Below are 26,688 nucleotides of genomic sequence, written 5' to 3' on the forward strand. Positions count from 1 at the left end.
TTGGCTGTTAGGGCAGGGGGCAGGCCAGGCTCCCATCTAGGGTTGTGGCCCTCTGTGCCCCATGGCCACCGCCCCACTGATGGGATAGGGGAAGAGTCAGACTCCGTTATGTACAGCCTCAGCCATTCCTAACTCCCCTCCCTGGGACCCAAGGCATAGCCCCTCCCCCTCCTGTCACCCCTCTGCCAGCGATGGGGGGCGCACAGAGGCTGCTACCAGCAACCGGCTTTGGGGGGGGATGTGATCCAGCCACTGAGCCCCAGGCTGGGTCTGTCCAGTCTGCAAAGGGTTAAAGAAAACCCCCCTTCTGCCCCCATCTCATCCCCCTTCACCGCCTTGGGGTGCTGGCCCAGCCCTGGCTCCCTGCACCCCTCCCAGCACAGCCTGGCACCCTGCCTCTCGGTGGGAACCTCGGCTCCCCCTCTCCAGCCCAGAGCCCCCCTGCTTCCCAGCTGGGCATCTGATATCACCTCCCCCAAGCCCCGCCTCTGTCCATTGTCTTCTCTTCAGGGAAACAGGGTCGTAAACCGGGGCCTCCTCTCCCCTCTTCTGTCCTCTGGCTGGAATCGGCTGGTTAGGTCACTGGGTCCTCACTCTGCAGCCCATTGTCCGCCCACTGGCCAGAACTGGCTGCAGCTCCTAAGCTGGGCCTCCGGGTCGCCAGGTCACCGGTCGCTGGGGTATCCATCCTCCAGGCCATCGGCTGGGGCCCCAAGTTCTCTCTATGGTCCTCTGCAACAACAAACTCCCTCTCCCCTCACCTTGTTAAACGAGTAACACCCAGGGAAACTGAGTCCCACCCCCTCCGCATGCAAACCATTGAAACCCCACTGAAAACAAGAAACCCCCCCACTTCGTCACAGCATAGCACAGCTCACAGGCCTGAAGCCTCCCTCCCACCTTGTGGGGTGCACGACTATGTGCCCCCGGGGCACCAAGGGAGCAGGGGATGGGCTGGGAGAGGGCAGGAGGGCCATGGCCTGTGCGCAGGGGGAGCAGGCAGAGCCGACCGGGGTGCAGAGAGACTGGGGTGTGCTGGGCTGAGGGAGGCCAGGCCTGAGGCCCGGAGAGCTTCCCGTGTTGTGTTCAACTCTCAATAAACCCTCCTGTTTTATGCTGGCTGAGAGTCACTCCGGTCTAGAGAACAGGGTTGCATCAACCCCTTTGGGGGTGGAGGCCCAGGGGTCCAGAGCGAGTGGACTCCCTGAGGGGGCCCACGGCGAGAAACAGGTGTGCTAAGGCTCCGAGAGGTGTGGCTCCAGGAGGTGGAGGGGCCTGACCCCGAGAGAGAGTGTACCCCCGCGAAGGGCTGTATCACTAACAGGGGCACCCCCACGGACTGCATGGGGCCAGGAGTGGGCACGATCTGTGAGTCCGTGACAACGTGGTGTCAGCAGTGGGATTGTTCGTGGATGCACCCTGTAGATGTGGGCTGCGAGCGCCGGCGCTTTGCGGTGAGTGGCTGCCAGTGATAGAATGAGGGTATTGAATGGAACCAGCCTGGAAATGGCCTAGAACCAGCTCCGTAAGAGCGACCTGGCACGTCTGTGCAGGGAGAGGGGGCTGAGCGTGGGGAGGCTCACTAAGGAGCGGCTGATTGCTCAGCTTGTAGAGAATGACCCGTCTGAGGTGCAGGCTCCAGACCCCAGGGGGGCTCCCGGGGTGCCCGGAGAGCTGGGGAGTAGCCGTGGAGGCAGTCTGTATAGTGACCGGGAGTGGGTCAGACCTGACTCCCCAGTCAGTACAGGGAGACCCCAGTCAGGTTCCTCCCTAGAGGAGCTGCGGAGACTGGAACTGCAGCTGAAAGCAAAGGAGCGGAGGCTGGTGGACCGTGTAGAACAGCGGAAGCACGACTTGGAGATGGACGAGAGGCGGGCCAAGAGGGCCTGCCAGGGGGTAAGTGGGGAAGGGCCCCAAGCCGCCAGTGGTGTGGGGAATCTAGACACCAAACTGCTGCCCCAGTTCGAATACGGGGGGGGATATTGATGCCTACCTCACAGCCTGTGTGAAGGCTTGTGAACTGAACCAGATTGACCGCGCAGACAGGCTTCGCTGGCTGACCCCCCTGCTGGGTCCCAAAGCCATACAGGCATTCAGCCAAATGGATGGTGTTGAGAAGGGGGACTATGACCTGTTCAAAGAGGCTTTGCTGCTGAAGTTTGAACTGACCCCCGAGGCGTACAGGAAATGATTCCAGGGTGTACGCAAGACCCCAGGTGTTTCTTACAAGGAGGTCGCCAACCTGCTGCGGGAATATCTCCGCAAGTGGGGGAAGGGCGCAGGGGCCACTACCGCAGAGGACGTGTATAACCTGGTGGGGTTGGAGCAGCTGTAGGACATCTGCCCTCTGGACCTATAGATGTGGTTAGTGGACCGGAAGCCCAAAGATCTGCGCAGTGCAGGGGCACTGGCAGATGAGTTTGTGGACAGCAGATCGGGGGCAGGAGGGAGACCCACATCAGGGACTCATAAGGGGAGTCACCCAGAGACCTCTCAAAGGTGGGACCCCAGGAAGCCCAACTCAGGGGTGCCCGGGAATGCCGGGGCGGGGCCACCCCCGTCGTGGGACTTGAGGGACCTGAAATGTAATTACTGTGGCCAAAAGGGGCACAAGATGGCACAGTGCCTGAAGATGAAGGAAATGGCAGCCAAGCAGAACCCGCGGGGTGTTAACTGGGTGGAAGCCCACCGAGAGGGGGCACCGCCGGGCCCGGGGGCTGCAGTCGAGAGGGCTGTGCCAGGGGGAGGGGATCACCAGGCCAGGCCAGCAGGGGAACGCGGGGCCCCAGGTCCAGAGCACCCGTACCTAATCCGCCGGGTGAGCGTGGGACAGGCCCCAGGGGACAATCTCCACATCATCCCCATTGAGGTGGGGGGAAGGAGCGTCCAGGGGTTCTGGGACACGGGTGCAGAGGTGACGCTGGCGCGGTCCGAGGTGGTGGACCCAGACCAGCTAGTGCCTGATGCCTACCTGACCCTGAGGGGAGTGTTTGAGCCCCCCGTCAAGGTGCCTGTAGCGAGGATACACCTGAAATGGGGGGGCTAAGGAGGGACCCAAAGAGATCAGGGTGCACGATCACCTGCCTACCGAGGTGCTAATGGGTAATGACTTGGAGAACTGGCCGGATGGCATTCAGAGCGCCCTGGTCCTTACCCGGAGCCAGAGCCAGCGAAGGGCACGGGAACTCCTGAGCGGGGGGCTGAAGCGCCGAGGGTAGGGCTCGACAGGGTTGGGCCGGAGCCTCCGTCCCAAGGTGGGGAAACTGAGGCGCCACCAGCCAGGGCTGTATCCTCAGACCCAGCAGCTGAATTCCAAATGGAGCTGCAGGTGGATCCCTCCTTGGAGAAACTGAGGGCCCTGGCCGGCCACAGCAGTGCACGGTCCCAGGAGGAGGACCGCCGGGAGCAATTCCTGTGGGAGAAGGGATTCCTGTACCGGGAATGGGCTGGTTCAGGGCGAACTGAATCTTGGAAAGTCGGGAGGCAGCTGGTGGTTCCCCAGAGGTACTGCCGAAGGGAGGGGGTGCAGTGGGACTGGGAGGTGCAGGCCAAAGGGAGGGGGTGCAGTGGGACTGGGGGGTGCAGGCCGAGGGGAGGGGGTGCAGTGAGATTGGGGGTGCAGGCTGAAGGGAGGGGGTGCAGTGGGACTGGGGGTTGCAGTCTCTGGGGAGGGGGTGCAGTGGGACTGGGGGGCAGGCTGAAGGGAGGGGGTGCAGTGAGATTGGGGGTGCAGGCTGAGGGGAGGGGTGCAGTGGGACTGGGGGGTGCAGGCTGAAGGGAGGGGGTGCAGTTAGACTGGGGGGCAGGCTGAAGGGAGGGGGTGCAGTGGGACTGGGGGGTGCAGGCTGAAGGGAGGGGGTGCAGTTAGACTGGGGGGCAGGCTGAAGGGAGGGGGTGCAGTGGGACTGGGGGGCAGGCTGAAGGGAGGGGGTGCAGTGAGATTGGGGGTGCAGGCTGAGGGGAGGGGGTGCAGTGAGATTGGGGGTGCAGGCTGAGGGGAGGGGTGCAGTGGGACTGGGGGGTGCAGGCTGAAGGGAGGAGGTGCAGTGAGACTGGGGGGCAGGCTGAAGGGAGGGGGTGCAGTGGGACTGGGAGGTGCAGGCTGAAGGGAGGGGGTGCAGTGGGACTGGGGGGCAGGCTGAAGGGAGGGGATGCAGTGGGACTGGGAGGTGCAGGCTGAGGGGAGGGGGTGCAGTGAGATTGGGGGTGCAGGCTGAAGGGAGGGGGTGCAGTGAGATTGGGGGGGCAGGCTGAAGGGAGGGGGTGCTGCCAGACAGTCGGGGGGCAGCTCTGGTAACTGCTGTCTGGAGAACCGGGGAGGGGATCGCGCCAGCTGTGAGTCCCAGGGGAGCCCCCTCCTCCCTGGTGGTCTCTACCTGCAACCCCCCGAGTTGGGGGTCTGGCGCAGTTTCTGGGGTGGGGGGCACCCCGCTTCCATAGCGGTGGGAGCCCTGGCGTTCCCAGGGCCCTCGTGGCGGGTCTGCGCCGCCCCGGTTTGAAGCTGCAGCTTTGTCTCCTTATTGCCTAGAAGTAACTTTCCCGCAGCCTGCGCCAGCCAGCCTGGGCGCGCGGGGAAACCTGGAGCTGGAGCTCGGAGCCGGCTTCTCTCGGCACCCCCGGCCGGCGCCTGGCGCCCGGCTCCCTTGTCGCCCTTCCCCCACTCTGCGGGCGCGGCCTCCTGCCCCCGAAATCCCCACGAGCCAGGCGCAGAGCGTGGGGCGGGGGGATCCCATTGCATTGTGGTGGGGCTGTGCAATGGGGCGCTCGTGGTGACTTGTTGCGGGGGGAGCAGGGCGGGAGCTGAACTTGTGTTTGAGGTCACGTTTGTTGTGGTTCAGTGTGTGGAACAGGGCAGAGGTTCTCAACCGTTTTCTTTCCGAGCACCCCTGCTCCCCTCCCCCACCAACATGCTATAAAACCTCGACAGCCCACCTGGGCCACAATAACTGGTTTTCTGCATGTACAAGTCAGGACCGGCAGTAGAGGGTAGCAAGCAGGGCAATTGCCTGGGGCCCCATGCCAAGGGGCCCCCACAAATCTACATCGCTCAGGCTTCAGCCCCAGCCCGCGGGGCTCAGGGACCTGGGCCTTGGAAGGAAGCCAGCAGGGATGTTTTTTGCACATGGGACTGGCTGGAAAGGCAGACTTGGATTTCTGATCAAGGAAAGTGGTTGGGGAATGGTCTCTGTTCGTGCTTTGTAAATAAACAGGACTATACTGCAGAAATACTGGACTCCACCTCAATTTCTCCTCCGAATGGAAACAACTTAGCGAGGCCTCCAATAGCAGCGAACTGCTGAGACCAAAAGGCGCACCACATGTCAGGAGCACAGCTGGGAATGGAACTTGGGAGTCCTGGCTCCCAGACCCACCAATCACTCAAAACCAGTCTTTTCCCCAACCTGGGACTAGAACCCAGGAGTCCTGGCTTCTAGCCTCTCCTTCTGTAACTCACTAGACCCTGCGTGCTCCCAGACCCAAGGATAGAACTGAGGTGCCCTGACTGCCAGTGCCCCCCCCCCCCGCTCTAACCACTAGACTCTGCTGTCTCTGAGCCCAGTAATGCCCTTCTTTGTGAATCACTTCAATTTCCTTCCTGCATCTGACTGCAGTGTGAGATCTGGGTGTGGGGGCTGCTCAGGGGGGCAAGGCAGGCCGAATAGGGAGTGGCTCTCTGGGAATCCTGTTTCCAGGGCAGGGCTAGGAGCCCTGATATTGGGGCTGTTGGAACCGGACAGGGCCGAGCCCTGTGGACCGGGCGGCATGCGCCTGGGCGGGCAGGCAGTTAGGCTGGGCCCCCCCGTTGGCTCCCAGTAGAGTCTCTGCAAAGCCAGCTCTGCCCCCCTCACCCGGGTTGTGGGCTCCAGGCAGAAATGGCTGGCACTTGGGGGGAGTGAGGGCAGTCGCTGGCTGAGTGGTGTCAGCCTGGGTGGCCCCACAGTCACCACTTCCTGCCAGCGGAGCCAGGAACAGCTGCACGGGCTCGGTGCTGCGCCCTCGCTAGGCAATGGCACCGTGCAGCCCCTTGTGCCTCTAGAGCTAGGCTGCCACATGGGCAGGTGCCAGAGCTCAGCCAGGCAGGTACCCGTCTCCTTGCTGCCTGCCTCGGAATGCCAGACAGGTGGCTGGGCCTCCTGCCACCCTGCCCAGAACAGGTGAATCCAGCTGCTGCCCTGCCTGGCCAGGAGCGGGATGGGCCTGTGCTGCCTGGCTGCTGGAAACCGTGGGCTGGGGCACCTGGCTGAAAGTTGCCATGGCCCGATGCTGAGATGGGCACAGTCCCCCTCCCCCATCCAAGACTGTGGCTCAACTTCCACCCACCCAGCCTGAGAACAACCCGGTGGCCGTCAGTGAGGGGTGAGAGCAGAAGTGTGTGTGAGGGGGGCAATAGCACAGCCAGATCTCAGCCCAGGCAGGCTTGGCTTCCCTCTCCTCCTCTCCCCTTGCCCTGGTAGAGCCCGGGTCAGCCCCTCCTGTCCGCATCTCCAAACCCAGCATGAGGGAGTGGCTGAAGCCCCATCCCCAGTCCCCATTGCAGAGCTCCCAGCATGCACTGCTCTACATTGGCATGGGCAGCTGGCTCAAAATCAGGATGGAGGTGGGTAATAGGCATCTATATAAGACAAAGACCCAAATATCAGGATTATACCCATATATTTGGGACATGTGGTCACCCCAGCTGGACCCCACTTGCCAGGGGGCTGGGACCTGCCCTGTCTCAGTCCCATTGGACATACATAGAATCATAGAATATCAGGGTTAGAAGGGACCTCAGGAGATCATCTAGTCCAACCCCCTGCTCAAAGCAGGACCAATCCCCAATTAAATCATCCAACAGATTTTTGCCCCATATCCCTAAATGGCCCCCTCAAGGATTGAACTCACAACCCTGGGTTTAGGAGGCCAATCCTCAAACCACTGAGCTATCCCTCACAGGGGGCAGAGACAGAGTTCAGGGCCCCTGCATGTCCCAATTTTATAGGGACAGTCCCAATATTTGGGGCTTTTTCTTACATAGGCTCCTATTACCTCCCACCCCCTGTCCCGATTTTTCACACTTGCTGTCTGGTCACCCTACTCTCACCCCACAGCAGGTCGGAGCTGACCCCGGCTCCACTCCCCACAGGAGCCTGCTGCTGGGCTTCCGCCTGCCCCAGCTGACAGCCCACGCCTCTCCTGCCTTGCTCCCTTTCCATGCCCTGGCTTAGCCCACAGTCCCCTTCCCCTCTGCTGTTACCCCCTGCTGGGACTCTTCTTCCCCAGCCCACTGCCCTCTCCTCCGGCTCCTGGGAGGACAGGAGCAGCTAAGGGGGAAAAGGACGTAGCAGAGAAGAGCTGGGTTCCTCCAAGCAGGTGCGAAACCCCTTTGTCCTTACGGCACCAGGGATGAGGTGCATCAGGAGAGCAGGGGCTGAGCCAAATTGTGCCATCCCAGAGCAGCGAGTCCCTGGGTGAGGCCGAGGCCTAGGAGCTCAGCTGGGTCAGGCCATGGTGCAGGTACACTATTTTCCTCCACAGTGATTCATGTTCTTCCTCCGAGAGACCCCAATGCTCTGCCATTGTCCCTCGTTAGCCAGCGCTCAGAGCATACATCCTGAAGACCTGTGCTAGGACCGACTTGTTCTAACGGGGGGCCCTTGAGAGCCTGTGCTGGTCCAGTGCAGTGGCTGCCTTTTCCTCCGTCTGTCCATCCAAGGCCCCCCCTCATCCAGTCCCATCACAGGCTGGGCGCCTCCCACTCATTCCTGCATTTATCCTCACGCACCCTGGGAGGCAGGGCAGAGCTGTTTTCCCCCTCTGTCCAGTGGGGCTCGGAGGTATAGAGCCACCAAGGGACTTAGGTGCCTAAACCCCAGTTTAAAGTACCCCTGCAATCCACAAAGCTGCCACTCGGCTGCTGCCGAGCACTGCAGGCGCCTAACATCCCCCTACATTTCTGCCTCTGGGCACACGCATGGCAGCCGCAGTTTAAGCATCTGGACGCGTCTCCCACCCAAACCCCAGTGCGAGCCACAAATTCCAACGTGAGCACTGCCCCACTGCAGATTCTGTGGGGTGTCGGGGGGAAGGCACAGCTCCATTCCATGCAGGGTAAAGGGCAGCTGAGCCTGTCTACACGAGGGTTTGGGCTGGGCCAGCTGCAGCAGGGGATGCCAGCATCTGCTGGGATTGGGGCACCCCCGGCAGACCAGGCCCTAGGGGGACGAGCTGCAGTTCCAGCAGGGAGCTCCACAGGCAGCTCTTGGAGGCAGGGTGGAGGCTTTAGCCTAAGAAAGGTGAGCAGAGCAGCCGAATGATGAGTGTGCCTCAGCGAGAGAAAACCGCGCCCTGCTGGAGGGACGAGCACAGATCTATTTCAAGGGGGCTGGGACAAGGTGGCCCCAGTGCTGGGACGCTCCAGTTTCCCTGCAGCAGCAGGCCGAGTGTCACAGCCTCTCCCTGTGCATGAATCGCGTACAGGCCTCGTCCATCCCAGGAGAATGTCTGGCCCAGCCACATGGGGGCGCCAAATGGAATCACAGATGAATCCTGAGACAGTCGAAGGCTCCACCCAGAGCAGTCCAGCCTGGGCACAAAGCTTCCCCCTCACTCCCACCCCCCGTTGCACTGCCCTTGCTGGCTCTAGTGCCCAGCGCTCTGCCCTAGAGCCCCCACTAAGCCCAGCCACAGGAACCCTGATTCTCCATGGGTGGCTCTTAACTCCTCCTGCTTGGGAACTGGGCCCGATCTCAGTGGGAGATGGACTGTGAGAGGCCTCCCTGCCCCCCCAACCTCCTGAATTCCCCCCCCCCCAGCCCTCTCCACATGTCCCCTTCCTCCAGGGGACAGGGCTCCCCCCACTGCTTCCAAGCCCACCCCAAGGCCCGGCTGGTGTAGCAGACAGATTCTAGCACAGAGTGTGGCAGGGCCAAGAGCTGCCAAGTGCCTGGTGGAGGGGTCTGGACACGGGCGGCCTGTCCATAGAGGCCAACTAGGCGGTTGCCTAGGGTGCCAAGTTAAATAGGGCACCAAATTCAAGGAAAAAAATAAAGAGATGAAAAAAAACCAAATAAAAATAATGAAGATGTCATTATTTCAATTCCTGTGAGTGTACAGAGGGAATATGAATTCTAATTCATTTCTCTACATTTTTGAGAATTTATTAATATGTCAAATCTTGTATTTACTGCAAATATAAATAATATTGTAGTGATTTTTTTTTTCGGTTTGCAACGTAGGGTCAAGATGACCCACTCCGCAATTTTGATAAACAATAACTCAGCCACAATGAACACATCCGCCAGCGGCAAGAGCTGCAATGTTAGTGACACCTAACTTGAATATACATCAAGGTCGCATAGCCAGAAATTCACGTAGAGCGGAGATATCGCAAGTTGATACATGTCAAATGGTCATTTTAACACACATCGCAGGCAGATGGTTAAGAATTGAGTGAATACTGTGGAAAATTGTGTTTCTTGGTGCCAAAGAATAAAGAATAACATCTTTCAGCATTATAAATCCAAAACGTGAGTATCTTTAAGCGTTATTAAACCTTAGCGTTATTATCGGGCTGTATAATTATGAACTTTTCTTTGTTATAACTGGTTCACATGTAATAAATAAGATCCATCAAAGAAAAGTAACAGCATTAATGCTTAATAGACTATAAAAGTGATGACATCACACTCCAAGCGGGTAACCGTGAGGAAGGGGATTACTTTCCAAACAACCGGTGTCGGGTTATAACGTTGAAAATGGTCATTTTGTTTCCGCGTAAATGCTGTAACTAACTGTTTTAATAGGTAAGTGAGTATATGTTACTAATCATTGAACCTTTAAGCAGTGAAAAGACGTGTTGGGATGGCTGCAATGTGGTTTAAATCACCAACCATGTGGTGGGTGGGTCAGCCATCCTTAACGCTATAATGCTTGCAGTCGGGAGCACAGTACATAATAATATTCAAATGCCCCATGGCAGAAAGAGGAAAAAGAAAACCCTCAAGCGCTGAGTATCGTAAACAAAAGGCCGAGAAGGAAAAGGACCAAGCAAAACAGCAGGGATCCTTCCTGAAATATCTTCTCTTTAATCCAAATAAAGATGGAAGTAGTTCACAGCATCCAGATGAAGGAATTTTACTTGGAGAGGAGGTTAGCTCACATCTGCATGGAAGCAGTTGTTTGGAACATCAAGATGAAGGTATATTACTTCGAGATGAGGGTAGCTCACATCCACAAAAAAGCAGTTTGGAAACTCAAGATGATGGAAACTTACTTCTAGATGAAAAGTATTACTTTTCAATAATACTGGACTGTACACCAGATGTGAGTTATGTTGAACAAATGACGATGATCATTCATTTTGTGGATATGGAAAAGTCTGCAGATGAAGATAATGTTGAAGTGCTCATAAAGGAACATTTTTTGGGTTTCATACCACTGAAGGAGACAACTGGAGCATTTATGACTGAAATTATTCTACAAGAGCTTGAAACTATGTCATCTGTTGAAAACTTACATGGCCAAGGCTATGATAATGGGAGTAATATGAAGGGTAAAGACAGTGATGTGCAAAGGAGAATGATGGAAATCAATCCTAGGGCCTTATTCGTTCCTTGCAGTGAGCACTCTCTGAATTTGGTTGGCAGTGATGCTGCTAGATGCTGTTTGGAGGCAAGCAGTTTCTTTGACCTGGTGCAATGTGTTTGTGTTTTTCTCAGGCTCAACATGCCGTTGGGAGATTCTGACTCGCCATGTGAATTCTCTAACTGTGAAACCACTTAGTCAGACAAGATAGGAGAGTCGCATTGATGCTATGAACTTGGAAACATTTATGATACCCTAATTGAAATTTCTGATGATACTACCTTTACTGGATCATCTGGCAATACTGCACATTCAGATGCAGAAGCTCTTGCAAATGGCCTTTCCAAGTTCAAATTTGTGACTTCACTCATTTTGTGGTATAATATCCTTTTCGAGATTAACCTCACTACTAAGCAGATTCAGGAAAAGAACTTGAACCTACATTCTGCTATTCAAAAACTGCTGCAAACTAAAAATATTCAGAAGTGCTGAAGGGTTCAAAAGAACACTGGGAGATGCTCTTGAGCTTGCTGAAGAAATAGACTTTCTGACAGAATTTGAACCAGAGCCAGTTCACATTCAGCAAAAGAAACAGCAGTTTTTGTATGAAGGACGAGACACACCCATTCAGAACCCAAAACAAAGGTTCAAAGTGAATTTCTACTTTGGAGTCCTTGATACTGCTGTTCACTTGGTTGATGAAAGATTTCAACAAATGCGGCAGCTGGAGTCAGTATTTGGCTTTCTATATGATATCCACAGATTGCAAAAGAAAACAGCAAAACAGATAAGAGAATTTTGTATAAAACTGGAGTCGGCATTGACTCATGAAAATTCAAAAGACATTGATGCTACAGATTTGTGTAGTGAGGTTCAGGCTTTTTCAAGACGACTTAAGAAACATTCCACTCCTGAAGAAATTCTGAAGTTTGTTTGTGAAAATAAACTCACAATTTTCCAAACATTTTTATAGCTCTACGCATTCTTTTAACTTTGCCAGTTTCCGTAGCTAGTGGGGAACGTAGCTTCTCAAAGTTAAAATGGATAAAAACATATCTGCGTTCAACAATGGTGCAAGAGAGACTTGTTGGACTTGCCACAATGTCAATAGAGCATGAAATAGCTGGAAAACTTGATCTAAAAGAACTAGAGACTGAATTTTCAAAACTTAAAGCAAGAAAAGTCGTGTTTTAAGAGCACAGAGTGTTTTTTATTTGGAGTGTTTTGTAAATACAGGTTAAAGTTCATTGAAGAGTTTTCTTATTTCTTTCTATATTGGATGTGGTGGAAATGACAGTTAAAGCAGTATAGCGTAATGGATGATTTTGGATTTGTAATTATAAAAATTATAAACAACGTTTTTTAATGCATTTTATTTGAAATCAGACTGAAACATCATCTAGCTGTCATGTACAAATCTATTCTGAAAATTTTGTGTCTCTATTTTATCTGATCTCAGAAACATTGGTTGGACAGATGGACAGACAAACCAAATAATTAAGCCTCTGTTTAAAGCTTAAAAAACATTAAAAGGAAAAAAGGGGCAAAATGTTTCCCAGTTTACCAAAAACCTCAGCCTAGATCTGCCCTTGGGGTTTGGGGCGCCGATTGCATGGTTCTCCTAGGATGCCAGTTGCTGGCAGCTAGTCTAGGGCCACCCCTGGGTCTGGAGCACAGGGATGAATCCAGAGAACCCGGCTGCTTTGGACGCTGGCTACTCCAGAGCCAGCTGCTTCTCCTGTGCCCAGCCTGTGCCATCAGCAGAGACACTGGCCATCCCTACTAGCAAAGGACGGGGCCTGGGAGAAGGGGCTGCAGGCCTGCCCAAGGAGGGGTCCGTGGATAAGGTCCTGGCCTAGGAGCCATGTGCCCTGGGTTCTAGCCTAGCCTCTGCCCCATGCTCCTGCTGGGCTGTCAGACAACTCAGCCCCTTTGTGGGGGAGGCTGCTCGTTCTGGCCCTAACCTCTCTGAGCCTCCAGTGTGCAATGCAACTCCAGCCAGGGCTGGGAAAGGAGAGCCTCCAGCGGCAGAGGTGACTGGAGCTGGGGCAGAGGGGTGTGGCTGTGCTGGGGAGAAGGCAGGCCAGGCCTCCCCTGCTGAGGTCTCTTTCTAGCCCTGGGCACTTTAAGCAGGAGGCTGGTCTGTGGTTCTGGTGCTGGGCCAGGCCACCTGGATTCATTCTGCCACAGACTCTGCACAGCCTTAGGCGAGTCCCTTTCCCTCGCTGTACAATGGGGATAAGGAAGCTTCTTCCCTCTTAAACCCAGGGGTGTCTGTGATATGCCCAGATACCCCAGTGAGGGGCCCAGCCTTGGGGACAGGGGAGCTCTGTGCAGCAGCTGATGGAAAAGCAAAAGTGAGCCGTTTTACTGGGCGGGGGCAGCAACAGCCAACTCCCTCCTGCTCAGGGCCGGCTTCCGTGGGGGGAGGCTGGGGCCCTAGCAATTTGGACAGCAAGCAAGTGGGGCAGCCCAGGTGGTCTCCTGTCCCCCCTCAGCCACTTGGGAGGAAGCAGGCACAGCTTTACCTCTCTGCCCAGTCAGTGGCTGTAAGCTGGGCTGCTGCCCCCTACTTACCCAGTCAGCCCCAGAGGCATCCACACGCCCATTTACCAGATTCCTGGCCGTCAGCAATCCCAGCTGGGAACTGCAGCCTCTCTGCAAGCAGGGGCAGCCTGGGGCGGGGAGGGGGGAGGAAGCACAGCCCCACACAGGCATGTTCAGGGCAGCCCTAACTCACACAGTAAACACAGATCTCTGACTAGTCCTGGGAGGCTTCCCGAGGTGCAGATCCCTTGTCCAAGGCCGGCCACACCTGCCGGCTGGTGAACAGCCCACACCAGGGAGGTTTCTGTCCCAAATGTCATTTATTAAACACACTCAGAGCACTGGGACCATAAGGCAGCACTTTCTATCCACGGGCCACTACCCTCTGCAAATGGATTTACAGTCCAGGCGCTAAGGGGCCCATCCCTGGCAGAGAGGCACCCTGAGCTCCAGCCATATGCATGGTGAGCAGAGCACAGGGAGTCACTAAGGGGAACGGTTAGTGTGGGGAATCCACAGCAGAAAAGAGCTGCTTGCCCCCAGCCATCCTTTCTAGCGAGGTCAGCGCTAAGCTCCCCCCACCGCCCCGGCACCACTGCAGTGAAACCCTGGCTCCAGGCACTGAGCAGGGGCTCCCACCTGCCAGGAACAACAGAGCTAAAGACCATTGTGACCCAGGGGAGCCTGCACTGAAGTCACTCAATTAAGGTGAGCTACAAAGAATGGGGCAGACAATCCCCAAAGCTGGTGGATATTCCAATACTTACATTTACCAAGTCAGCGCAAAACAGCTTCTGTTGTACCTCACTGGTTACCCAGAAACTAACAGCACAGTTCCCTTAAAGCAACCCAGCCTCAGGCCTCCACCCAGACACCCAAGTCAAATAGGAGGAGGATCAATGAAAATCTTATTCATCATATCAGAAAGTTCTACCAATCCTAAAGAATCAGATACATTACCTCCCGGGTTAATGAATATTCCAGATCTTACCCAAATACACCCTTACAGCCAATTCTTCTAAACTACACTAAAATTTATTAAAAGAAAAGAGAGAGGGAATTGGTTAAAAGATCAGCATAAAAGATCAGACACGAGTACAGTTCTTGAGATTAAATTCAGAGTAGAGATGGTGAGCTTTGTAGTTGCAAAGAGTTCTTTCAGAATTAGTCCACGGGGTTCTAGTCCAATGTCCATATTCAGGGCGATTCCAGATTAAAACTGTATTGCCACCCTTCCTTCTGCGCTGTCTTCAGAGCTGGGTGGCCGGAGAGAGGCAGCCGTTGGCTGGGCGCCCAGCTCTTAAGGCAGTGCCCCACCTGCAGCAGCGCAGAAGTAAGGGTGGCAATACCAGACCCTGCCACCCTTACTTCTGTGCTGCTGCCTTCAGAGATGGGCGGCTGGAGAGTGGCGGCTGCTGACTGAGGGCCCAGCTCTGCAGGGAGCAGCACAGAAGTAAGGGTGGCAATACCATCCCATCCTTCTGTGCTACTGCTGACGGCCGCTCTGCCTTCAGAGCTGGGCTCCTGGCCAGCAGCTGCTGCTCGCCAGCTGCCCAGCTCTGAAGGCAGCGCCGTCGGCAGCAACAGCCCAATAGGAAGGATAGCAGTACCGCAACCCCACACACAATAACCTTGCAACCCTCCGACAACTCCCTTTTGGGTCAGGACCCATACAGTTACAACACCCTGATGCAAATAAAAAAAAATCATGATTTCAGCTTTTTTAAATCCTATGACTCTGAAATTGACCAAAATGGACCGTGAATTTGGTAGGGCCCTACCTATACGTCTGGGAGTTCAGGGCTCCTCTCTGCAGGAGGGCTCAGGCAGGATCTGGAGGGGTGACCTGCTGCTGGAGGGATGGTACCCCAGGCACAAGACCAATTAGTGCGGGGGGGGGGGCTTGGCCCAGTGGAGGGTCCGGGGCTGGTTTGCCAGGATCAGGTCCCTGCCTTGCCACACCCAAGCCAGTAAATGGGGCCCAGGCATGGCACCAGCCCCGCTCAGTCACTCTCCCGCAGGAAGCTCCAGATCAGCTGATTGACCTTGTCGGGCTGGTCCTCGCTGACAAAGTGGCTGGCCTCTGGGATGCGCCGCACGTGGCAGCGCTTGCGCACATACTGCTCCAGGAGGGGGATCATCCCAGCCTCCAGGTACACGTCCTTCTCCCCCCAGATCACCAGCGTGGGCACCAGCACGTCCTTGCACTGCATGGAGCTCCTGCTGCAGGGAGGGGGAGAGAGAGGTGAGCACTTGCCCAGGGCAGTGGGCACAGAGCCCCCTCACAGCACAGGGATGGTGGGCAAAGACAGGAGGGTAAGCGGAATACGGGGGAGGGCGTTCAGGTTACCTTAGTGCTGATGGGGGGTGGCACAGCCTCTGGGGCAGCTGCCTGACTGCACCTTCCTTCCCAGAACTCCATAGTTAGACCTGCTACCCCAGCGAGAGCCTGGGGGTTTGTCTTGCCACTCACAGGCCTGGCAGCACCTGACTAAGGCCTGGTCTACACTACACAGTTAGGTAGACGTAAGCTGCCTTACATCGACCTAGCTATATCAGTGTCCACCCTACTACTCCTGAGGGCATTCTGCACCAAAAAATTAATTCTGCAAGTTTTATTTGTCAATAAATAAATGCAGAGGCTCCAGCATGGCAGTGGGGAGCACAGGCCGATGGCTGTACGAAGATGGGAGATCACCCTACAGCCTCCCCACCCCCACCCCCAGGAACACAGACTCAGTGGTGAGGCTGCACCCAATCCTGACACAGCACAAGGCCTGGGCCTACTCCAGAAACACACTGGGGCCCTGGCCCTCTGCACCAGGCACACCAGGTCTGGGGTAGGCAGGCTCAACCAGGGAGGATCAAAGTGTGGAGGGGCTCAGTGTTGGGGTTTTGGATTCTGTGTGGGACAATCTGGATGCAGGCAGCTCAGTGTGGGGTCTAGGTACGAGGGAATCTGATGCACAGAGGCTCATTGGGGGGGTGCAATGGGACTCTGCAGGGGCTTCCAGGTGAAAGGGGTTGGGGCCCAGCACGGGGGTCTGGGTGCAGCTAGTTGGGGGTCAGTGGCCTGGGGGTCTGGATGTGGGAGCTCAGGGTGGTGCAGGGGGTGGGGCTCATCAGGATGGGGGGTTGAGTGTAGAGAGCTCAGTGGGGGGTGATTGGAGGCAGGGGGTCTGGGTGCAGGGGGCTGCAGATGCAGGGGTTGAGGTTCAGTGGTGTTGGGGTTCGGGCATGGAGGTTCTGGGTGTACGGGGTGAAGCTTGGCAGGGGTGTCTGGGTATGGGAGGTCCATATGCACAGGGGTTGAGTGGATGGGAGAGCAGCTCCCTGTACACTGCCCCCCGTCCCCACAGCTTAGGAACGATGGGGGCCGGAAGCAGGGGAGGATGCTGAGCTTCCTGCAGCTGAGGGAGGTTTCTGGGGGTGGGTCTGACACAGCCCCAGCACTCCTTGCAGGGGAAGAGGAAGTCCCGTCCCCTCCTGCCTCCAGCCCAGCCGGGACTAGCAGCTAATCCCAGCTCAGGGTAGGAGCCACTGGCCGGGGTGTTCCCAGCCCTATGGTGATTTACGTCACCACTGGCTACTCCGGATGCCTGAAATGATGTACCTGCACAGCTAGGGAGTGGTGCATGACTGCTCTTGGAGCTTCCCTTTGCTTCCCTGCCAGAAAATCATTTTTCTGCAGGGAAGCAAAGAAATCTGCAGGGAACATGAATTCTGCGCACACGCAGTGGCGCAGAATTTCCCCAGGAGTAACACTACAGCCTTGCTCCTGCTGATGTAAGTGCACTACTCCTCTGACATAACTACTCCACCTCCACAAGAGGCTTAGGGCTTATGTCAGTGTAGATAGGGTGACACAGCGTCCGTGTCATCCAACATCAGCTATTGGATGTCATTTTTGATAATTTCACGGCTCCCTCTTAGAGCCCAGCTCACAGTTCAGGCTGTCACCCTGGGGTGGGTGTAGGGCTCCAGCTAGAGCCCGGCTGCCCTCGGACTCCCAGTTCCTGGCTCCCCATCAGGAGCCTGGCAGCCGCCCAGGCTCTGGGTGCGGAGTTCCCCGTGGGGAGCCGTGTGGGGGAGGGCCATCAGAGCTCCCAGCAGTGGGTATCTGGGAGTTGAGAGCCCAGGGAAGGGTGGGGGGCAGCCACGCACAGAGCTGAGAGCCCTGGCTCTCAGCCTCCGGCACTGCCCCACTTAAGTCGGTGGAATCGTGCTGGTAAGGAGGGTAGTGTGGATACGAATCTGCGGTGGCTGTAAGTCAACCTAACATAGGTCAACCTAAGTTTGTAGTGTCAACATGCCCATAGTTACCCCTGGCAGCAGGGCCGGCTCCAGGCACCAGCTTGGCAAGCAGGTGCTTGGGGCGGCCACTCCGGAGAGGGGCGGCAGGTCCAGCTATTCGGCGGCAATTCGGCGGACGGTCCCTCACTCCCGCTCGGAGCGAAGGACCTTCCACCGAATTGCCGCCGCAGATGGCGATCGCGGCTTTTTTTTTGGCTGCTTGGGGCGGCCAAAACCCTGGAGCCGGCCCTGCCTGGCAGCACCAGACTCTGCCAGGGGCGACTACACCACAGATTTGGTTCTGGGAGCAGAGAGGGGCCGCAGCTCCCAGTGCAGACAGATCCCCCGGCCCTTGGCTCTGGGCAGTGTCAGGGAAGCACGGGGTGGAATGGGATCCTACAGTCCTGTGCAAGCCCCAGCACATCCCTTCCCTGCCTCGGGGCTGCCACCCACTAGCCCCTCCACTCATTCCCTGCAGGGCTGCTCGGGCAGCCAGTGGGGCAGCAGCCACTTCCCCCTCCTGCTCCTCCCAGCCCAGCACGTGTGCCCTCACCCGTCCCATCTCCCCAGCATCAGAGGGGCAACTCACTGGGTTCAGTGTGCTGCACTGGGGTGAGCTCCATGGAGGGGCAGGGGCCCTACCTGAGCATGTTCCTGTAGTAATCGAGGGGTGGCGTCAGCGCTCCGGGCTTGGAGAAGCTGAACATGTAGGCCTCCAGCTCCTGTGTCGTCAGGCGCCGCTCAGGGTTCTGGATTCCTCCCTTCCTGCCTCCCAAAGTGTCCTTCAACAGCTGCCTCAGGACAGACATTGCCGGGGTCAGGGACAGCTCAGATCTGGGGCTTGGTGAGCAGCTCCCAGCAGACAAACCATCATGCGCCATCCAGAGCCAGGTAGCCTAATCCCTCTGCAGGGATGGCTCGGATCTGGAGCCTGGCAAGCCAAAGGGGTGGGGGCCTGGCTCCTGGCCAACAGACTGTCCTGCCCCAAATCTTAGCTCCCTACAGAGCCCAGTGAGCCTGCTCCCCACGGCAAGGATGGGGAGCCCCCATGAAATGCAGAAAGAGAGTTCCAGCTAGTGTCAAAAGCCTGGCGTATGAGGGCTCCCTCTCCCAGAGATGACCCTGCCCGGCTACTGGGACAGGTGGGGTGCTCCCCAAAATTGCCCCCCATTCTTCCTAGCCTGCAGGCTTAGCCTGGAGTCAGCGGCCTCCACAGAGGAAACTGACCTATTCCGTCTCCTCTATCCCAGAATGGGCCCCTCGCATGCTCATGCTGCTTCTCCTAGAACAGTGCTGCTCAACCTTTTTCGTACCAGGAACAAGCTTGCTGTCTTCCAAACGTGTCAGGGAGATCTCAGGGATTGGTGCTGGTCCTAGCACTGGTCGTTGAGAAGCACTGCTCTAGAACCCCCACCTAGGGGGACCAGGTGAGGGAAAGAAAAAATTGGGACACATGGGGGGAGCAAAATAAAAAAGCGCTGCCGGCAGATATCGGGACAATTTGTAGGGACAATATCGGGATGTCTGGTCACCCTACCCCCACGTGGCTTTGATCAAGCAAGGGCTGTCTCCCCGGTGGTGGCCCAAACAGTGTGTGTAGAGAGGGCCGAGTCCTGACCCTCCCCATGACAGAGCATCCCGAATCCCAGGGGAGAATCCCAGAATAACGAGGGACCCTAAAATACATCTCCTCAGTGAATCCTGGAGGATGTAGAGAGAGGTGGTCACACTGCTGAGCTCCTGCCTCCAGATCAGGCATGGACAGGACAGACACAGATGGGGAGGAGGGGACATGGGCATCACCAACCTGGATCAGCCACACACCCCATCTAGCCCGGGATCCCATCTCGGACAGGGCTAGTGCCAGCTGCTAGAGAGGAAGGGGTAAGAACTCACCCCCAGTCCCCACAAGGTCTCCTCCCAGGCTCTGAAGCAGGACTGTCGATCTCCTGGCCAACATGGTGTTTTGCCTTTGGTTTTGGTCATAACCTAACAACTCTGGCTCTCTTCCTTACCCAGAGAATCATCACTAAGTTTGAACCTCACTAAGTTCAGGCCTCAATGACTTCCCATAGCAGTGAGTTCCACCAGCTAATTATTTTCTTTCATGGGTTTGACTTTCCCACCTTTCTCCTGAAGTCTGGCTCTAGGCAGCCCAGAACAAAGCACCTTGCTCCAAAGGGCCAGGGTCCTTTAGTATAAAGCTCAGCTCCCTCCAAAGCAGAGGTCATTGGATTGCTATTTAGCTGCTCCTGCAGCAGTTCCAGTAATTACTGCCCCAAAGGCAGTCAGTAGCTTTTATCCCAGCCCCCCCTCCACCCCCACAACACAGTCTGTGGCCCCATCCTGGGAGGGTCATGCCCATTGTTCCCCCCTTCACTTCAGGTCTGTTGGGATATTATCAGCTGCCAAATTAATTGATACTCATTCCCGCCCCGCTCGCTGGGATCCCCCAATCCCATGCTCTCTAGCTGCATTACCGGTTCCTAGCTTCTCCCCCATTTAATGTAGGGCTGACTAGTTCCCCCTTCCCAACCCTGCTGTAGGAGCGACCTTTATCCAGCATGAATTCCATGGTGTCACTCCTGCCCCTCCTTCTAGCTACTCCCAGCCCCTTCCCATTAATCTCTATCCTCCGCACCTGCTAATTAACCAGCAGTTTATTACTGCAGCCATTAGGAATGGGATGATCCCTAATTAGCATGGGTGTTTCCCGTTTACAAAGCAGCCACTGTCCCTCTGACTTACAGGGCCATGGTTAATACACACACAAAAAATGGTAGATTAGATTTCCACCCACCACTGACATGCAGCCACTGCTGGGGTGGAACCTAGCCACTGGGACAGGAGGAGGAGAGGGAGCTCAACTGGTGCATCCAAAAGAAAGCAGCGGGGTGGGGAGATGGACAGAATTGAATTCCCTAGGTGGGTATAATCCCAGAATTCAGCCAGGCCAGCACCCTTGCAAAAAGCACCCGAGATCTTTAACAAGTGCCAGTGGGGTTAGGGCCTCTGTTTTACCCCCCAAGCTGAAAGGCAAGGGAGTGCCGGACGCAGTGCCAGTCACCACTCAGTAGGCAGGTTTTCTCCCCCTGCACTGTGCTGGGCCCTCACCTCAGGAGTCAGTGCCGATCCCAATACCCCAGCAGGGCTGTATGGGGCGCTGAAGGAGCTGCACACCAGAGCTGTAAATGTCTGCAGTCATTAACGATCCCCTGGCAGCTTTCCCAAGTGACAAGTCAGGGTTCAACTCCCACTGGGGCCATTCCACCCTGCCTCCCTGCCCTCCAGCCCTAACATGCTGCATAGTGGGTGGTTACCAGGTGCCACATCCCTCCCCAGAGGTGGCTACACCCAGGGAGAGCGAAGGGGCAGTTCTATAAATGGGCACATTTGGAATCCTAATTAAGCTGAGCCACGGCTGCCAGGTCCCTTCCCACCCCCCTCCTCCCCGGATCCCCAGCTCCCCCAGCCAACTAGCCCCACTCCCTACTCCCACCTCACCCACCCCCCACTCCCACCTCACCCACCCCCCCTCCTCCCCGGATCCCCAGCTCCCCCAGCCAACTAGCCCCACTCCCTGCTCTCACCTCCCCCACCCCCAACTCCCCACTCCCACCTCACCCACCCCCCTCCTCCCCGGATCCCCAGCTCCCCCAGTCAACTAGCCCCACTCCCTGCTCCCACCTCCCCCACCCCCACCTCCCCACTCCCACCTCACCCACCCCCCTCCTCCCCGGATCCCCAGCTCCCCCAGCCAACTAGCCCCACTCCCTGCTCCCACCTCACCCACCCCCCACTCCCTGCTCTCACCTGGAAGTCACCCAAAGACAAGAGCAGCTCAGGCAGCCTCTGCAGCTGGAACATGACTATGTAGCTGGAGCGCAGCAGCTGGCAGGGGTGGCCTCCTCCGTACTCTGCAGCGGGTGGGCAGAAAGGCAGACACCGACATGCTGAGGCTGGAGGGCCTCCTACCCCGGTGCCCCCTGGAACACTCAGGGCTCCCACCAGAGACAGGAGCGAAAGTCACGCGGCACGTGCCAGTGACGTCATTTCAGAGCTCGCTTGGGCTGGCCTGGTGCTCGGAGAGCCTGCAGCCCCGGGGGGGGGGGGGGGGCGGGACGGGTTGGGAGCCCCAGTCACAATGTAGAGACCCCAAGAGCCTTCGTCTCCCCACCCCAAGGAGTGCTACTGTCACCTGGTCGAAACCTCCGTGCTGCTGGCAGGCACCACAGCCGCCTGTGCTGCAAGAACCAGCCTCCTCCACCCTGGACCTGCCACAGACCCTCGTGGGGGGAGCCCAGCACCCCTGCAGGTCAGAGCATCACCTTTAAGCACGGCCAGGTCGGTGGCATTCATGATAATGAGCTTCTCCACCATGTTGGGGTGATTCATGGCGAACTTCCCCGCCATGGTGCCACCCCAGTCATGCCCCACCAGGATGCACTTGGTAAAGCCTGGAAGCAGAGACAGAGAGGCAGACCGACTGTCAGGGCAGAGTGACGCTGGACAGAGCTGGACTTCCACAGTCAGGGTGCCCCACCACTGCCTCTCCCACCCCACCCGCCTCCCCCTCTACCTTACCCTGCCAAGGGTATGTCCACTTCTCCCACAGAGTTGCCCTACCCCCCGCACCTCCCTCCTGCCAGAGTTGCCCCCCTCCATTGTCTCCCTGCTCCCCAACTGGGGCAATAGCCAGAGGCTCGGACAGCCTGGACAGACCAAGCAAGCAAGCAGGTGGGATGGGACACTGAGCGTCTGTCTCTGCTGTAGACACACCTGCTCATTGATCCAATTCTCGCCCCAGAAATGGAACTCCCGACTCAGCAGAGCACAGCCACGCTGCCACACGGCAGCCAAGCTCTGCCCACTTGCTGCTATGTGGCGCCCAACCAGGGAGATGCTAAGGTTTGGGGTCGGGGGCATATCCCAGGCTTCACAGTGCCCCACCCAACCTCGGTGGTGCTCTGGGGTCACCGTTGTCGGGGCTGGAGGAGAACCCCTCTGCCCCTTCTGCGGGAACAGCTCAGGCTGGGCACTCCCACAACTCATCCAAAGGGGGAGCCATCTGTGACAGTGCAAAGGGGTCCACAGCAGGGTCTCAAGGAAAGGCCCCTCTGCGCCTGGGAACAGCTTGAGCAGGGAGGTTCCTCTCCTCCACCAGAGGGGCCAGCTCCCTTGCAGCTCGTACCCTCCCCAGCCGAAGCACAGAGGGGGAGGCCTCCATTCTCACATGCCCAGCAGCCACTCCTCACCCTTCTGGTCCTTGGTGCCCAGTACTTGGATGACACCATGCACGTCCTCCAGCAGGGCCTCCATCCGGTAGTGCTGCTTCCCGCGCGGGGCATCCGAACCCCCATAGCCCCGCAGGTCCAGCGCCACCACCCGGAACTGCCTCTTGAACTCCTGCAGCTGGTAGCGCCAGGCAAACCTGCCAATGCACACAGCCCTGAGCTCAATCAGTGCCTAGGGGATACCCTGCCGAGCCAGGGGGTGGGGGGAGAGTCCCCGCCAGCTAAACCTCGGGGCCATTCCCTGCTCCCATCCCCTCCGCAGCTGCCTGGCCAGGGCGCTGTCCAGAGCCAGGGCTGAGCGCGGGAGCCTGAGCTGTGCTAGCCAGCGCCCCCAGCACAGCTCACCCAGCATTGCGCGACACACCTCCGCACAGAGAGGAAGGGGCGTTGCAGGAGGAACACGCAGCTACTCAGTGGCACCATCCTCCAGGGCTCAGCTCTCTGGGGAGAGAATTCAGGGTTCCTGAGCAGGCCCTGCCCTGGGGACGCAGCCCTCCTTCCGGGCCAGCCTTTGAACCGGTGTCCACTGGTGTGTTCTGCCCCTTCACCTGTCCTGCCTCCATTGCGCTGTCAGCTCCTCGGGGCTGCTTGGTCAGTACAGCACCAGCACAACGGGGCCCTGACCTGCATGACTGTAATAAACACCCCCTCACCCCAACTCCTCACAGGCCATGGGAAGCAGGGGCCCCTCCCACCCAAGAGTAGCCAGAGAGACCTACCAGTTCTGGGGGAATCCGTGCAGACATAGCATGAGCTGCGCCCCCTCCTGGCCAGCTGTGACATAGTGCAAATGCAGCCCCGAGCTCTGCAAGGATGGGGAGGGGAGAGAAGGAAATGTTCATGCCCAGTCACCCAGGGGTCAGCTGCACCATGGCAGGAGCTGGGCGGCACCTCCAGCGCCTCTGCTGACCAATGGGGCTGCTGGGCTTAGCAGCTGGTGTCCCCCTGATTCAGGGGTGGGCAACGTTTTTGGCCTGAGGGCCACATCGGGTTTCCGAAATTGTATGGAAGGCCGGTTAGGAGAGGCTGTGCCTCCCCAAACAGCCAGGCCTGGCCTGCCCCCCGCCCCAGGACTCCTGCCCCATCCAACCCCCCCGTTCCCTGACTGCCCCCGGATCCCCCACCCCTGACTGCCCCCTGCCGCCCCATCCAACCCCCCCTCCTTCCTGATTGCCCCCCCAGGACCCCTGCCCCCATTCAACCCCCCTTTTCCCCACCCTCTGACCACCCTGACCACCGCCCCCTAACCACCACCCCAAACTCCCCTGCCCTCTATCCAACCCCCCCTGCTCCCTGACGGCGCTGCCTGGAGCATCAGTGGCTGGCAGTGCTACAGCCGCGCCACCCAGAGCACCAGGACAGGCAGCTGCGCCACCCGGCTGGAGCCAGCCACGCCATCGCACAGCCCAGAGCACCGGGTCAGGCCACAGCTCTGCAGCTGCGCTGCCGCCCAGAGCATTGCGCCAGCGGCGCAGTGAGCGGAGGCTGGGGGGCAGGGGGAACAGTGAGGGAGGGGCCGGTGGCTAGCCTCCCTGGCCGGGAGCTCAGGGGCCGGGCAAGATTGTCCCGCGGGCCGGATGTGGCCCACGGGCTGTAGTTTGCCCACCTCTGCCCTCGTTTGTCTCATCCCAGACACTGGCCTTGTCTGCAGCACCTGCCCCAGCTTCCCCTGTGCCACAGCCCCACGTCAGCAAGAACCATGGGGGACAGCTGGGCAGGAGGCTGGCAGAGCCCCACTGGTACCAGCAGGCAAAGGGTTCACGGTTCCAACAGCCTGACAAACTCACTACACCGAGCACACCACTTAATGGCGTTTACCCAGCAATGACATCATGGGAGGTTTCCAATGGAAGGCGATGTCATCCCGCTCCTCAGAATCATTGCAGGTGGGGGGGATGGCGGATATTGAAGGAGTTGTGTATATGCATTGAACACATGGTTAAATAAGTGAAGTTTAGTCTCTAAGCATCGTGTTACGCTTTTGTCTTGTGTCACCTTCCCATTTCCATCATCCTCGCTCGCTAGCTCTTAGCTCTCGCTCTTCGTTACGACCTGTACGCCTGTTCTCACCCGAACTGGAACTCAGCCCTGTGATGTTAGACACGATGCTGAACCATCCCAGCTGGTGTGCGCTGTCCCTTGGACAGCTGACCTGCCAAGTCTCCGTGTTCAGTGGACGGGGGCTAGGCACTACAGGGGAATGCTTCACAGGGGCTCTGGGACTGCAGTGCACCTATTGTTAATCTGCAAGGCAAAGGAAGGGCTGCCTGGGGGCTAACAGACTGGAGGTGGCAGGGAGCTGACACCCACTTAAGCACAAAGACTTCCTCTGGCTGGAGGCCGGGGGTTCCAAAGTGACTCATTCCTGGGCATCCCAAGAACCATCACAGGGGTAAGAGCTGCAGCCTGGACTCTGCAGGCCACTGCCCCTCAAGACTCTGCAGGAGGATCTGTTCAGGGATTGACCCAGCCCCACTGTCCCACCCATCCCCTCCCCCCCCCCCACACACACCCCACAGCACCTTAAGCTGCAGGTAGCGGTGCTCCCCATAGGAGGCATCGGTAAGGCATGGTGGTGGCATCTCTCGCATCCTCCAGCGGAAGGCCCGACACGGCCCCTGGGTCAGCACCAGCTGACCCCCATAACCCCAGCCCCAAAGCTACAGCTCTGACCCCCAGCCCCTTGTGAACCTGCCCCCCATAACCCCAGCTACAGCTCCAACCCCCAGCCCTCTCTGATCCTGCACCCCATAGCCTGAGCCCCCAGTTACAGCTCTGACCCCCAGCCCTCTCTGATCCTGCACCCCATAGCCTGAGCCCCCAGTTACAGCTCCGACCCCCAGCCCTCTCTGATCCTGCACCCCATAGCCTGAGCCCCCAGTTACAGCTCTGACCCCCAGCCCTCTCTGATCCTGCACCCCATAGCCTGAGCCCCCAGTTACAGCTCTGACCCCCAGCCCTCTCTGATCCTGCACCCCATAGCCTGAGCCCCCAGTTACAGCTCTGACCCCCAGCCCCTTGTGAACCTGCCCCCCCATAACCCCAGCTACAGCTCCAACCCCCAGCCCTCTCTGATCCTGCACCCCATAGCCTGAGCCCCCAGTTACAGCTCCAACCCCCAGCCCTCTCTGATCCTGCACCCCATAGCCTGAGCCCCCAGTTACAGCTCCGACCCCCAGCCCTCTCTGATCCTGCACCCCATAGCCTGAGCCCCCAGTTACAGCTCCGACCCCCAGCCCTCTCTGATCCTGCACCCCATAGCCTGAGCCCCCAGCTACAGCTCCGACCCCCAGCACCTTGTGAAGCTGCTCCGCCCTCTAACCCGGCCCTACCTACCTACCTGAGCTCTCGGCCCAGCCAGCCCGCTCCCTGCCGGCTCAAGCGCAGGCTCCGCCCTCATCCCGCTCAATGATTGGCCAGCCGACTCTCACAGCCGCCGGGAGCGGCCGGTGGGCGCAGGAGTTCTCTGCTGCTGGGAGCCAATGAGAACGGGGGTGGGCGGGATCAGCGCACTCAGACCCGCCCCCTGGTTGGGGAGCGCGCACCGGGGGGGCGCGATGGCCATTGACCAAACACAGGCCGCGCATGCTGGGCCTGGGCCTCCCGGCCAAATGAGTCACGTGGTTGAAGGCCAGGCCTTGGGCCTGCTGGGTGGAGGTCAGCCCCCCTCTGCCCAGCTGCTGGGGGAGCTCCCCACGCAGGGCCCATCTCTCAGTCTATGCAGCACCCAGCACCACTGGGGCTGCCTGCTGCAGCCATAAGACCCCGCGCAATGACTGCTGGGCTCTTTCCCAGCCGGGGGTGGGGGGCTGGCAGCCAGGACGCCTGGTTCTGGCCCCAGCTCTGCTGCTAGCTGACTGCACACTTGGGCCAGCTCCCTGCCTTCTTGATGTCTCAACTGCGCTGTGGGACAGGACGAGGGGGACCAGGCAGCTGGTTTTTGAACGGACCCTGACAGCAGAGCGAAGGCAGGCTAGTCCCTACCTGT

The 26,688-nt window shown here is 58.0% G+C and overlaps 1 protein-coding gene across 1 annotated transcript; it reads right to left on the reverse strand.

Annotated features, from left to right (window-relative positions):
• Positions 1–15,116: 15,116 nt before the first annotated feature.
• Positions 15,117–25,291, reverse strand: LOC135892006 (epoxide hydrolase 3-like). The gene is made up of 7 exons (XM_065419681.1): positions 25,223–25,291; positions 23,420–23,505; positions 22,680–22,837; positions 21,735–21,863; positions 21,220–21,323; positions 18,049–18,197; positions 15,117–15,336 (listed from the first exon to the last, which is right to left on the reverse strand). The coding sequence occupies exons 1-7, from the start codon at positions 25,289–25,291 to the stop codon at positions 15,117–15,119; spliced, it is 915 nt and encodes a 304-aa protein (XP_065275753.1).
• Positions 25,292–26,688: the final 1,397 nt, after the last annotated feature.

Source organism: Emys orbicularis, chromosome 19 (genome assembly GCF_028017835.1).
Source record: "Emys orbicularis isolate rEmyOrb1 chromosome 19, rEmyOrb1.hap1, whole genome shotgun sequence".
Taxonomy (NCBI): Eukaryota; Metazoa; Chordata; order Testudines; family Emydidae; genus Emys; species Emys orbicularis.

Coding starts and splice junctions, on each gene's coding strand:
- LOC135892006 (XM_065419681.1), bottom strand. CDS start 25,291: ATGCGAGAGATGCCACCACCATGCCTTACCGATGCCTCCTATGGGGAG. Junction 23,506..25,222: donor ACCGCTACCTGCAGCTTAAG/GTGCTGTGGGGT, acceptor CCATCCTTGCAG/AGCTCGGGGCTGCATTTGCA. Junction 22,838..23,419: donor CACGGATTCCCCCAGAACTG/GTAGGTCTCTCT, acceptor GTGCATTGGCAG/GTTTGCCTGGCGCTACCAGC.